The 13,818-nt window shown below is 34.6% G+C and overlaps 3 protein-coding genes across 3 annotated transcripts; 1 reads left to right on the forward strand and 2 right to left on the reverse strand.

Moving 5' to 3' along the window:
* Positions 1-1,370: 1,370 nt before the first annotated feature.
* On the reverse strand, positions 1,371-5,335 carry LOC120254534 (mitochondrial outer membrane porin-like). Its single transcript, XM_039262636.1, has 6 exons — positions 5,222-5,335; positions 5,069-5,136; positions 3,538-3,648; positions 2,396-2,485; positions 2,095-2,303; positions 1,371-1,988 (listed from the first exon to the last, which is right to left on the reverse strand). Exons 1-6 carry the CDS (start codon positions 5,268-5,270, stop codon positions 1,682-1,684), a joined length of 834 nt encoding a protein of 277 aa, XP_039118570.1. The 5' UTR covers positions 5,271-5,335; the 3' UTR covers positions 1,371-1,681.
* Positions 5,336-7,904: 2,569 nt separating this feature from the next.
* On the forward strand, positions 7,905-9,792 carry LOC120254515 (F-box/SPRY domain-containing protein 1-like). Its single transcript, XM_039262605.1, has 2 exons — positions 7,905-8,119; positions 9,460-9,792. The coding sequence occupies exons 1-2, from the start codon at positions 7,947-7,949 to the stop codon at positions 9,608-9,610; spliced, it is 324 nt and encodes a 107-aa protein (XP_039118539.1). The 5' UTR covers positions 7,905-7,946; the 3' UTR covers positions 9,611-9,792.
* A 234-nt stretch (positions 9,793-10,026) lies between these two features.
* LOC120254512 (probable auxin efflux carrier component 8) lies at positions 10,027-12,326 on the reverse strand. The gene is made up of 6 exons (XM_039262601.1): positions 11,615-12,326; positions 10,993-11,170; positions 10,787-10,872; positions 10,550-10,707; positions 10,370-10,446; positions 10,027-10,257 (listed from the first exon to the last, which is right to left on the reverse strand). The coding sequence occupies exons 1-6, from the start codon at positions 12,117-12,119 to the stop codon at positions 10,185-10,187; spliced, it is 1,077 nt and encodes a 358-aa protein (XP_039118535.1). The 5' UTR covers positions 12,120-12,326; the 3' UTR covers positions 10,027-10,184.
* Positions 12,327-13,818: the final 1,492 nt, after the last annotated feature.

The raw sequence follows: 13,818 nt of genomic DNA on the forward strand, positions 1-13,818 counted from the left end.
TATAATTAAAATTGTAAAACTAATAATATTATGTATGTTTACGTGCAACGACCCTTGGGTCAATTGGTACTAAATTTTTTATGTAGGGCTTTCATTTTTCGATAGAGTGTGACTCTTCTAATTCAATCCTTGCCAACGCAAGATGAGGCGTTAATGGCGTAGAGTGTGGCTCCCTCACGCCTGCCTCTTAATTAACCGTTTGTCGTCTTTTTTTCAAAATCATTGTATGTTAATAGTAAATATGTTTTTAAATGTGCGAACAATAATTGCATAATGCATGTATAGTAGTAACTAAATTTTTATTTAGACTATTTTATATGAGATGACATCACCCTTTCATATATAAAAAAATTATTACATAAATTCTCACACACCCCGCACAATAGCAATCATAGATTCATAGCAATGGTTGAATCATCTGCAGCCTGCAGGGGCACCTTTAGAATTTTAATCCCCAGATGACATACATTTCCAAATACCCTCAATGTTTCTACACAACAAAGCTCAATAACTGCATGTTAATAACAAGGCCTATGTTTTTCAATGTTTCTAAATAATTATGTACTAATAGTACAATATTAACGTGCATCAATCTTTTCAGAATTATTTTCAACATTTGCATCTTTTCCAAATAATTTTCAACATTTCCACTTATAAATTTCTACTGTTGCTTGAAAATTTAGGTAAAATTACATACTAATAGTACAATATTAATGCATAACTTTTTCAAAATAATTTACTGTTGCTTGGAAATTTAGGGAAAATTACATGTCCCCCCAACCCAATGTTTCTACGTCACGAAGCTCAATAATTGCGTGCTAATAGTAAATATATGTACTACATTCCTGTGCACCAATGTTTTCCACATAATTTTCAACATTTCTACTCATAACTTTGCTTAAAATTTTCTGGAAAAATACATGTCAGGCCAAGCTCGCAACCGTACATAGAGAGTAAGCACAAAATAAAGATGCATAAATATGAACCCTGTTATTAAGAAATGATTATTATTTTTTTTTAAAAAAAATAAACCTTTACTACCACTTATAAACATGCGACAGATGGCAACGGATGGGAGGGAAAATATAAGGCCGCGACATGTATAAAGAACCAAAAGTAATAATGATAATAATAAATCAATTATCCTGATACTCCTGCAGGCCTATCAAATACAGCAACTACGTTCAATAGAGACTACCAACACCAGCATGCCATATCAATCTCTGAAGAGCAAGAAAATGGGAAGAACCGAAGTAAATGACCACAATACTATCAATATGCATTCAGAATTGCAGAAGAAACAGAGAAGCTGAAATCATAAACATAACATGATGCGAGACGACAATTCCACACCATTCAAACAAGATAGGTACCGCAGACATTGAACTAAAATAAAATAATCAGTGCAGTCAAGGTTGATACCAATCCTCTACATGCAGATTCACAAATGTGAAAGATATCAGCAAGTGTAACATATGGGAGGTAATCAGATTCAACAGTTTATCCTAATTATTTCCATACGGACAGAAATTCAAAACCTGCCATTTCCCGTAACGTAAAGAAGAAAACAAGGACTAAAAAGAATTTGATAATGAATTTTTTTTTTCAGTTCAAATTAAAATTGCATTCTATGAATAGCACTCAGAGAAGTGCACCTCCACTAAAACCAAATCTTCTTCCATTAGGGTTTGAGCACAAGGGAAAGACCAACCTTCGAGCCCTTCTCAATTGACTTAGTGTCCACCTCCCCAGACAATGTTATGAGCGATTTGGGCCTCCACTCATGCTGGATGAGAGCACTAGCCTTACCATAGTTATTAATTCGCGCCTTAACAATAGTCTGAGGGTCCAGTGCATGTTGTGTCCCAAAAGTCATAGTGTTCTCATTGCTGGAGAAGCTGTGGGTAATTTCACCCCCAACAGCGGTGCTCAACAATGGATTGATCAAATGATAATATGAAGCAGTCAGACTATCTCCATTGTTGTTCCTGTGGGCCAAAATCATTTTTCCCCAGTCAAGGCATACAGTAATGATACCAAACTTTGCATTCAAGGGGTCAACATGATAAATTTGGATTTTCAAAAATCACTCACAAGGCTATGGAGGCAATGAGATCAACATTGGTAAAACTCACTGCACTGTTATATTTGGTGAAATTCCCGGTGGCGGTATCAAATGCTACATCCACGCCAGTAGCAAAAGTATTAGTTCCAATAACACCAGATAGGTTCAGTAGGGGGTTCCGAGTCAACCCAATAGCAGCATTGACTCCTGCATAATCATGGAGGTACTGCAGTTCAGCCTGAAATCACAACAAAAATAGAATGACACCATAAATAGCCAAACAAGAAATATAAGACACACGATGTAGAAAAAAAAAATGGTTCTGTTTACCTTTCCGGACTTTTGATCTGGTACAACAAAACTGCAGATTGTTTTCAACCCAGGAGTAGCGACATCATTGGCGGTAACAGTTGTTAAAAGCTAACAAAAAACACCAAATATTAATCAACAATAGACTCTTAGGTCACATAGTTTTGAGAAAAAAGCTAACAAATGAATAGCTCAATCAATGCATTAGAAGTAGAACAGTTAGTAGTGAGATGATATTAATTAAACAAAAACCTGTAGATAAAATCAGTTCGATCAAGTTAATTCATGCATCATAAAACTGCATTAACATATAATATAGGACAAGAACGCATTGGATCAGGACTTTACAATTATCCGCTACAAAAAAAAATTGGCACATGCTATACACACATGAAAGTCCATGCAAAATAAGGTCAACCTTCCAGCACATGGTTTAGTCTTGGATGCATGCGATGCATGCCAAACAACTCAAGAATCCTCCAAGATACATTTTTCTTGGTTGCGTTTGGAATTTAAAAAGATCAAGAACACATGTGGTAAGGCACATAAAAAAAAGGTGGCAAAAGATATTTGATCAAATGAAGGTAGAGATGAATATAAGGAAAGCAGATGTAAATCGATTATGAAACAGAAGCTTTAATGAGTCAGCCTAAGAAGAAAATATAAAGCCCCGAATGATGTAGCTTATACCCTCTTGCATATTCCTTATGTAATCTATTGCAATTCACATAATAGTGACAAAGCAAACATGCATTTGAACATTGAATGGTAAGCCATAGAAATCGGAATATCATAACCTCGAGAAGAAAAATAGCTCAGATAGACCAAAAAAGACTTGCACAGATATTGTTATTTGTGCATATTACAACAGTCCCAAACTGCATAATCAATTAAACTTTCTGTTCTATGGGTCACAAACAACTCCTGAATAAAGTATCTTACATGATGAACATACACTAATTAAAATCTTGTGTAAACATGTAAATCAGTTTTTTCATTTCTGGATGAAGTCAAATGGCTCTGATCTCCCCTATGACGTAAAAGTGACCCAGAAATTAGGGCAAAATATTTGCAACAAACATTACGAAATATATTACTGCCCATGATTGGTTAATTATTTGTTTCAAAATAAATTGGCACGGTGGGATTTAAGATACACTTACACTAGAGTCTGAGTTTGCCTTGACATCAACTGTCACATACTTGTTCTTCAGTTGAGTTTGGATCTCGCCAAAAATTAGGTCACTTTTCTTTGTCCCGGAAGCTGTAATAGCCTGCAGATCAAACAAAAAATTAGAAAAGATACTAACGTTTAACCAATTCACATGGCAAAAGGGCTTAGATAGGAACTCATCAAGAGAAGGGAAGATGGCAATGACATATATTAATTGACATTTTACGCCATTGCCACTATGTGAAAACCACAAAGTCTTCATATTACTCCCCTTATCATGTTCCCTAATGCAAAGCAATAAGCAAACAAAAGAACATGACATTATAAGAAGGTTAAAATGGGCAGGTCCTGAATCAATTTGCAGTGAATACATAATCCCATATCATCATACCTTAACAGTATTACATGACAAGATTTTTATGTTCATTAGAAATCTTCACATAAGATGCCACCAATTGTGACCACACTTATAGCAACTTCATAGCATGTCAAGAATTCATCCTATATCAGAATATACTGAAAAAATCCTACAAGGCATAATATAAGTTAACATAGGATGCTGAATACAGCAATGTGAGTCATCACAAGGTATAAATCCATATTTTCCCCATACCCAATCATAAAATTGAGCCTTCCAAAGGATAAGCATGAGAATGGCAGTTAATAAAAGAAAATTTTCAAAAAGTTATCAACCAACACAACAAAATACTCGATACAAGCCATACATAAGGTACTAAAATATCCTCTTCTCAAGCAAATGATCAGAGAAGAAATGTAGAGAATAAAATTTTGCTCTGTTAGCAACAATTCATTAATTAGTTTTGCAAGAAGAAGCCTAAGTGACAAGGTGATTTAACTAAAAACAGGCACTGGGGAAGTCTTCCAAATTGTGGAGAACCAAAACAAGAAATATAAGCAATTTTCAGAGGGTGGGTCTCTTTAAACTTGCAATATCCATAAGCTAGTCCAGCAATATCCAAGCCTCGCTCAACTAATAAGTAACAATAGGCTAATTGCCACAATATATATTTGCAATTTTGCACAAACAGGATAAGAACCACATCCAGAAAAATCCTTAATTGTGTATCAATTACTATTGAAGAATATTTAATTACTACTTCTATAAATGTTATCACTTCAGACATATTTAACATCAAGGAATACAATTTATCTATGATAATATTAATCCAAATGATAAATTCCAACCAGCGATCCCAGATTCCTCAACACCATTCCTCATATAATTTGCAGCAGAGAAATCACTCTATTCATTCCAGCATTCCGATCACACAACTGGATAATAATCACAACCATTAACACACAATGCAACACAGCACCATTTCGCAAACATAATAGTCAAGAAATTACTTCTAATCATACAAAATAAAAACCGTTTTCATGTCAAAATGTACAAAACCACTCTCATCCCCAAAAACAATAATCAAGAGAAGGTCAAGAGCCAGAAAATCAAACCAAGAAACCGTAAAAATGAATGGAAAAATTAGAAAGGAGAAGCTTACAAATCCATTAGGGGTGCAGGTTGTGAGAGTGAACTTCTGATCAGTCTGGTAATCCTTGTAGAGAAGATCTACAACCAAACCCAAGCCAAAAAAATTCAGAAAAAAACACAAAATCGAAGAAAAACAACATAGACAAACCAAAGAAGCATCAACCTCTGGCCTTCTTCCCGATTTCGGAGTAGAGCCCAGGCCCCATCGTCATGGCTTCGATCGCAACCGCGCGCAGGAAACAGAGAGAGACAGAGAGAGAGAGAGAGAGAGAGAGAGAGAGAGTACTTGGGCGAGGGGAAATGGAGGGGTTATATATATGGAAATTTGTTGGTCTCCGATCTCGAGGAGTAATCATGGCCGTTGGATTTGATGGCTTGCGATCGATGGCAGTGGCGTCACTGGCGTGTCTACCGTGCGATTTAAATTCCATTCATTAAGATTGGTGCTTCTGGCCGATTTATTCGATTAGGACCGTTCGATTTCTCTGGCTCTCCGTGATTGAACAAGTGGCTGTGGGACCCACTGAAACAGCTTGGCCCGATATGTGACACGTGGTCCGAATTTGAAGGCATCTAGAAGGTTTATTCTTTTCCGAGATTCTCACGACTCGTTTCCGAGATATTGGGTTTTTTAAAATTTAAACGATGTTTTGCATATACCACCCTTATCTTTTATATATTAAATGGAGTTTCCCTATGTAAATTTACATATAATTTTAAAAAAAAAATAAACCACAATGATTAATATGGAGAAAGTTATAAAGAAAATATTAAGGAAAAAGTAAAAAAGAATTATTTTTCCACTAATATAAATGCGTAGATACAATTTAAGCAAAACTTATTATACTAAAAAATAATAAGGAACTAAAAATAAATTAAAATAGAACTTTTTTTTAAAATGGTGTCAAACTCTATCATCCGTATAAAACTCTTAATAACCCACATAAACAATCTTATTATTAATGAATTTTGAAAGATATCAAGTATTAAATTAATCATAAAACTTTTAAATTAAAATAATTCATTGGAATTATCAACAACCCAAAGTCACTTTTACAACATGTTTAAAAGTAAACAAGCAGCATATATAGAAATTGCTTACAACTTCCTAAACTAATTCGCTTATTTAGACGTGAAATTTATCGATTCTTGTGTGTGTTTTTTTTAATATTTTTAATCATAAAAAGAGAGGGGAAAATGCAACAAAACGAAACCGCGCAATATGTTTTTATAAAAAAAAAAAAATGAATTTGCATGACAATTGACAAAATAAATAATCATCCAATTAATTTTGTAAGACAAAATCGGATGGTGGAAATTCAATCCAAGGATAAAAGTAAAGGAATAAACGGTTAGGATCTAAATCCATGCATGAAATTCATGACTTCTTCTTCCCTTCGCCGACGCTTGAGGACATCCATTTCCTTGGTTTAATGGACTCTCTTGCTTCTCGCCATGAAGACCATTCCAACCACAATTAATGCCTTCAACTTTCCTTCTATAAGTTAACCAACCTTATTCTTTACTTCTCCATTAATATTCATACAAAATTCATCAATCAAATGTAAGTGTTTCAGTTTCTATTCTTTATTTCCTTCTTCTTATTATTATTAATTATTATTGTTATAATTATATACTATAGTTAAAACAGATGGAAGGGGAAGGACATGAGAAGAAGAAAAAGGATAAGAAGGATAAGAAGGATAAGATTAAAGATATGGATTCAACTAAGTTAAGAGAAAAACTAGAGAAACTTGATGCCAAGATTGATGCTTTGAGAGAGAAGAAGGAAGCACTGGTTCCTCAGCTTCAAACGGCCTCTGATGGTTGCGCCAGCGCTGATAATGCCGCTGAGAATGCCGGAGAGGCAAACAAGATAATGCAACAAATAGAGAAGATTGATGCAAAGATGGATGATCTCAGAGCTAAAAAGGAGACTATTATTATGAGGATTAGAGAGATTGATGAACCTGCTGGAACTGGTTCTCATAATGTTTGATTAAATTTTGATTTTTTTTTTTTAAAATATTTTTATGTTGTTAATTTTGAGTTTTGTTTTGTTTTCTATCCATTTTATTAATTTGTCTTTTTCTTTTTTTATATATAAAAAATAATAATAATTGCGTGTGTGCTCACCAAATTCATCGTCATTTTATCATGTTCAGTCAATCCTGTGTTTTTTTTTAATTGAAGAGAATTTAGTTTTATTTAAAAAAATAGATAAATCACATGTATTAATAAGAAAAATAACATATAAAAAAAATTAAAAAAACACACTAAAATATTCACTAAGCGGGGAGAGTAGCTACATACTAAAAATGACATATAAAAAAAAATTTTAGTTTTTATTTAAAAAAATTGATAAATCACATATATCAATAGAAAGAAAAAAATAAAAATTTTAAAAAACACACTGAATTATTCACTAAGTGTGAAGAACAACTACATACTAAAAATGATAAAACAAACAGCAAGAGCCCCATGTAACTATTAAAACCCAATGGTTACATAGTTTCTGGATTGACGAGCCTTTTATTTTTTTTTTCCATTACCAAAGCTAATGGTTATAATAATTATTTAAAAAATAAATTGTTTAATAAGAATACCTCTTCTTTCCCATGTGTTTATCTCAAAAAAAAAAGCAAATAATACAATAATACAATATCGCATTTGTATAATTTTATATATAAATCAAGAATCAATTTATAAGGTTCCCATACCTCGCCCCACATAAAATATACACATAATTAATATATAAAAATAAGAAATACATAATTATCAACTTTGAGATTCGTGATGGCGGCTTTGAGATTCGTCCCTTTGAATCGAAGTCCTTGTTTCTCTCTCTATTATGAGCGAAACGGGAGCAAACGGCGCGTGAGCGGGCCATGACGGCGACGTTAGAAGCGAGAGAAGACGACTGGGGAAAGCCGGAGGCGCTAAATGACGAAACTACCCCCGTCGCCGCCATGCCTGCTCTCCGGCTGCCGGCGGACCTCATCGGCCGTGTCTTCTCGCAGCTCGACTGCGTCGATCTCCTCAGCTGCTCCCTCGTCTGCAAGTAATCAATCCTTCACCAATATCTGAAGATTCGTTATGATTTAGAGCTGATTTTTGAGTAGTTTTGATTGTTATTTTGAAAAACCTAGATCTTTGTCTTGAGAGAATCGAATTCTTGTTTTTTTTTTTTTTTTAATGATTACTGTGTTTTTGAGAGTTAATTAATTCGTTTCAAAATAATTGGCATCGTCGGTGAGTATGATGAGTTGGAGTTTGCGTCAGTTGAGGTGGAGGGGATGGTGGAGTTTCAAAATGGGGGAAAAAGGCCTTTTTGGTGGGAAAATTTAATGTTATAATTTATAGACATTGAAACAGTTGAAATTTCTTTGAAATTTGTCTTATCATTGTTACTGAGAAGAATTTCATTGAACTATTGTGCATTTGTGGATTTTTTGTATTTGGAGTACCTTGTTTAAATTGAGATTATAGGATAGGAAAATGGTCTCTACCATGCGTAATGTGTTGATGAACTCCTATCATTATTGTTGTCTTTTGGGAGTATATGAGTCAGAAGAGTTTCAAATGGGAAAAAAAAAGTTCTTTTTGATGAGAAATTTTGAAATTTATCTTTTATAAACATTGAAGTAGTTGGATTCTTCTAGTTATTGTTATTTATAAGCATTTCATTTGAATTAGTGTGCATGTGGGGATTTTTGGGATTGGAGTATCTAGCTTAAACTGAGATTATTGCACAGGAAAATAATCTTCCTTTGTTGTTTTTATGAAATGCTTCAAACATCATTGAAACTATATTTGTTGATGCATGGCCAAGTCCTGTCTTATTCCCCTGTTAGCAATTTAGATACTATAACTCAGTGAATGCACAGGCTCGTCTGACACCTTTGCTAGTCCAAATGTAGCGATGAGATTGTGCAGATGGATTGGTGTTTCTTATTACCAGGTTGACATTGACTGAAGAGAAACAAATAGCAAAGAGGATTGGAATCCATACTACTGGTATCCATAGTAAAAAGTCCCCTCTCTATTGCTGAGAACTAGCTTGTAGACTGAAGCATAAAGTCATAGGCATAACCTTACCAGTACAAAACAAAGCTGCCATACTTGATATTTCAACGAAGAGCTCAATATTTTCCTATGACCTATGGCATACTTGTGATGATGCCTCATCTGAGGGTGCTAGTTTTTGATGCAGCATTTGGGTTTACCATTATTATTATTTGTTTCCCGAGTTTGTTTTATTATGTTGGCTTGCCATTATGGTCATATATCAAAGTAAATATTTGTCTAGTGTGTGTGTGTGTTTTGCCCGAAATGCTTAAACTCTTTGGAGAGAAGTTTAACTCACATTTGAATTGGAAGATAAAACTTTTCATTCTTCAGGAAATGGTGCATAGACGCTTCGGAGATAAGGGAGGGATGGAAGAATGAATATATAGAAGCATGGAAGTTGTATGGATTGGGTATTAAACGTGATATCCATCCACCATCTTCCGCTTGTTTGATAAGAGGTGCGCATAGTTGGTGCCCTTGATTTTCTGCTTGCCGTTCTTCATATTATCATCTCATTATTACTATGTAGTTGATTATATTATGTTCATTAATTATGATAAATCAAATTATGTATCAAGGGCACATGACATAAGCATGTCTTTGCTCAACACATTTATATTTCAGATCTTGCAGTCTATCGGTGTTATAATGGGATTATTTTAAGTTGGCTTTGTGCGAAACAATTGGATGTCAGTAAGATCAGGAAATACTAGATGAAAATTTTCTCATGGAGTTTGTCAACATTATTGCAAAGGTGATATAAGAATCATCCTACTTGTGTAATTGATTAATGAAATGCACATCTCTTCTTTTATTCAATAGGTGGTATCTCAAGTGCTTTCTTGATTAGAAACTATACTCTGTTTACAGTCATCGCAAATAAGAAGGCATTAGTATGAACGATCATATCTTTTATACAAAGTTATTTCTTAAGCTACCTATTTTGGGGTATGGAACCACTAATGGTTGAGAATCTCGAGACACTTGGTATCTACTTTCTTTTGCTGTAACATTGTGTAGAAAACTTTTTACCTCTACTTCTCTTTTCTGCATAGCTATTGTATGTGGTCTAAAACAAGGTAGTATGCCAATGCTATCGGTATTGCTATAAGCATACCAATTATAACCCTACAATCACAGAAAGAACAGAAGTCAGCACTAGTTTTAATTTTTTTTTTTTTTCTTTTCTTTTCAAACTGCAAAGTAGATGATACAAAAGCTTTCTGCAGAAATTGATTACCCAGTGCTTAGAATCTCTGGATGCACACCATACTCTCTAGCAAACACAAATGGAACTATTCCTTGAGGAAGGGCTGCCTGGAATGTATCATGGCGTTCAGTTGTCATGTAAGATTATTGCGGATATTGACCTTATAGTATGTTATGTTGCATGGCTTCATCTGTCATGTTAAGAATTTACCTGGACAATTGCGATGCTTAACAGAGTGCCCCTAAGTCCAACAGCATAGGAAGAAATTGCCATTAATGCTGGTCCTAGGATGAATTTTATTCCCATTGACAGGGCTGCCATTCGAATTCCGCAAGCTACTAACTTAGGTTGGCTTGCCATGAAAAGCCCTGCAAAGTGTCCAAAATATGTTACAAAGAAAAATAATGTTGGTCTCCCATGTTGTGTATACACACTTTTTCTCAATACCTAAGCTGAACATAGCCATCCCAAGTCCACCATCAGATAATATTGCTATGGAGCTTGCAACTATTGCTGGAAGCTTGACTCCCCACCTGCAGTCCAGACAAGCCTTTTGCTTGATGCATGTGTTTTGTTTAGGAAAAAAAAACATATACAGTCAAAGAGTAAACCCATTTCATGGTGAAAAAATAGGATCACCCGCATCTTCATACTTAAAGACAATTAGTGCCCAAATGAAGCCAGCCAAGCATGAGTGAGTATTAGGATTTTTCAAAAGTTTCCTCCCCACTATCCGCAAAATGTGATGAGTTTTAGTCCCTCGAGGGCTCAATGTTTTGACTTCATCCGTTTCTGGTTTAATTTGTATTCCTTCTGGTGCTTCTGACTCATCTCCAACATATTTAGCCTTTTCAGAGGAATCGATATTCATGCAGTTTGCTAAAAATAATCCCCGTCCTATAAAACTCTGATAATAAACAATAGCAACCGCACTGATACTCAAAATAAATGCTAGCGAAGTGTTCAGTTTACTTTCAAAGAACTAGCATGCAGGTGGCTTTCAATATAAGCCTGAAGCCTCTTCGGCACAGGAAAATTCTTTCCTTGTGATTAGACTGAACAGTATGCTTGTATGGTAATCTAGGATTGCACTAGATTAGGTTTTGATATAAAATGTTTTATCATTTCAAAAGATTATGAGTAATACACTTCAAATCAGTGACTGATAAAGAGTGTGAACAGCATGTCAATTGGATTGGCCTCAGAACTCTTGCAGTTTGTAACAGGAAATTCAGCTCAAGTATTTTAAGAAAAAATTCAAAAGTAAAGTCTTACTTGAGCTGTCAGTTGGATCAGGAATGATTTCATCAGCAGCCCTGACTTCAAACAGAAAAAGCAGTAGTGTATACCAAACCAAACTCTGTAGGACAATTATCTGGCTGAGCAGTTTGGAAGCTTCATCTCCATACATAGCTTTTAGTAAAGGAAGCCCGATAATCAAGGTGTTGGGTAGAGTAGATAGAGAGAACCCAGTAATCAGCCAATCCAAACTGCATTTGTATCTTAGTTTGACAAAGATGATAAATATGAAGATAGCTAGCAATTTTTGTGTTGTATCTGACAGTATGAGTTTGAGGTTCATTTTGTAAGGATTATTGGAGGAGATCACCTGGAAGGATAGTAGAGGGATGGAAAACTTGGCCACAAATTTGTTGATTCCTGAGCACTGATCAGGGGTGAAAAGTTTCCACCATTTTTTGGAAATATAAGCTGAAAGCATGGCTACATACAATGGTATTATTGCCTCGAAGACACGGTAGACATTTGCTCCAGAAATCATATTAGACAATGACTGGAGAGTATTTGAAGATCAGATTTGTGCTAGATATCAGTATAGTCACTTGCACTTTCTTGATTGTTGATGAATAAGGATGTTTGACGGTGACCCCTTCTTCCCTGGATAGCTTTGTTTGCCTCTAAATTTCTGAGTTGTGGAATGGTGCAGCATTCTTTTGTCGGTTTAAGTATATATACTTGGGACACTCCCTGACAGTAATACATCAGTTTTTATCGAGAATCTAGCTTTCTTGATGTAGAACGATTACTTTATTAATTTAATTGTTCGCATATTGGCACAGAGTTTTATCCTTCCCTATTATTTTGGCTTTTTTTTCAAATTGTTATCTAATCTTTTCCCTTTGAGAAAGTTCTATAAGATTTGTTCTTTTTCTTTGGCTTGAATGTCTTTACCTATAAATTTTCTTGGTGATTTTTAGTTTGTGTATCCCAAGTCCTGAGGACATTACCATCACACCAGCATATACATAGACAAGATGTTTATGGTTGTGTGATATTTCTGCACAGCGTACTGCATATAACATTTTTGTGTGCATTTATACTGCATTCAGCAAAATATTTACTTCAACGTTATATTTCTTTTGTTTTGCTGTGTTTCTCCATTTCCACATTCTTTGCATTTCAAAAAATTTTATGGATTTGTTTATAGACTTTAGGGCATTACTCTTCTATTACTAGTTTGAGAAAAAGGGTTCTTTAGCTGATGTTTCATAGGAAAATGATTCCCTAGCTAGCTGATAACAGTCAGAAACCTTTAGCAGAGTATCCTTGCACAAATCAACAAACACATTCATGAACAAGCACTTTACATTTTTCAAGTACCTCTAAGGCCCAAATTATAAACTCTGAACTGTTTTATCACATTCTACTGTTCATATTGGGTTAACAAACTCTGTGCATGACACATGCTTGCAACATTGAAAAACAGGAGAATCTTGCTTTCCGCTGGAGAAATCACTTTCCTTTTTCTGTTAAATTGCTGTACTATTTTAACAGAAATGGCTGAAATTAGTGAATTATTGCTGGCCTCTTTAGTCTAATATCAAAAGCATAAAGAAGTAGATGCGCTTTGCTTGATCATTTGTTTAGGCCTAGATTGTGAGCTTTGATCTGCTTATCACATTGAACAATTCATGTAGCAATAAACTGTGTGTGTCCATGACACATGAATTCAACAGTGAAAGACAGGAGAATCTTGCTTTCAATCAGAGAAACCACCCTTTTTTTCTGTTAAACTTCTAACCTATTGTAACAGAAAGGAATGTAATTATAGTGAATTACTCCTGACCTCTCTTGTCCAGCCACAGTGTCAAAAATAAAAAAATAAAAAAAGAAAAGGAGACAGTTTGCTTGATCATTTGTTACAATCAGTCAGGTATTTTTACTATGAAATGAAAATTACCATTTTCAGATGCACCATGTTCCTCTCTCTTTTGTTATTGATATGTGTTCAGTTAAATATATGCATATAAATGTTGTGAAGGCAAGAATAAAGAAGTGAATTGAAGATGAAGCAAGGGACTGGAATTACCAACAGTGAAGAAGAAAGAATTATTTCCCCTTAAGTCTAAAGTGTGAGAATAAGTGCAGTGAGAAACTTGCTTTCAAAACATGGGAATTTTTCCTTAGTAAGTGCCATTGCTTCTTTATTAAAAGCAATTCTTTTTGAATGTCAAAAGCAT

Source organism: Dioscorea cayenensis, unplaced genomic scaffold (assembly GCF_009730915.1).
Source record: "Dioscorea cayenensis subsp. rotundata cultivar TDr96_F1 unplaced genomic scaffold, TDr96_F1_v2_PseudoChromosome.rev07_lg8_w22 25.fasta BLBR01000479.1, whole genome shotgun sequence".
In the NCBI taxonomy this organism is placed as follows: Eukaryota; Viridiplantae; Streptophyta; class Magnoliopsida; order Dioscoreales; family Dioscoreaceae; genus Dioscorea; species Dioscorea cayenensis.

What these genes read in the sequence shown, in the direction of transcription:
- LOC120254512 (XM_039262601.1), bottom strand. Translation starts at nt 12,119, where the DNA reads ATGATTTCTGGAGCAAATGTCTACCGTGTCTTCGAGGCAATAATACCA. An exon ending in TGGGCACTAATTGTCTTTAA is followed by an intron (nt 10,873 to 10,992) that starts GTATGAAGATGC and finishes TCTGGACTGCAG; the next exon opens with GTGGGGAGTCAAGCTTCCAG. An exon ending in TAAGCATCGCAATTGTCCAG is followed by an intron (nt 10,447 to 10,549) that starts GTAAATTCTTAA and finishes GATACATTCCAG; the next exon opens with GCAGCCCTTCCTCAAGGAAT.
- LOC120254534 (XM_039262636.1), bottom strand. Translation starts at nt 5,270, where the DNA reads ATGACGATGGGGCCTGGGCTCTACTCCGAAATCGGGAAGAAGGCCAGA. An exon ending in CCTGCACCCCTAATGGATTT is followed by an intron (nt 3,649 to 5,068) that starts GTAAGCTTCTCC and finishes TTTGATCTGCAG; the next exon opens with GCTATTACAGCTTCCGGGAC. An exon ending in CAGATCAAAAGTCCGGAAAG is followed by an intron (nt 2,304 to 2,395) that starts GTAAACAGAACC and finishes TTGTGATTTCAG; the next exon opens with GCTGAACTGCAGTACCTCCA.
- LOC120254515 (XM_039262605.1), top strand. Translation starts at nt 7,947, where the DNA reads ATGACGGCGACGTTAGAAGCGAGAGAAGACGACTGGGGAAAGCCGGAG. An exon ending in AGCTGCTCCCTCGTCTGCAA is followed by an intron (nt 8,120 to 9,459) that starts GTAATCAATCCT and finishes TTCATTCTTCAG; the next exon opens with GAAATGGTGCATAGACGCTT.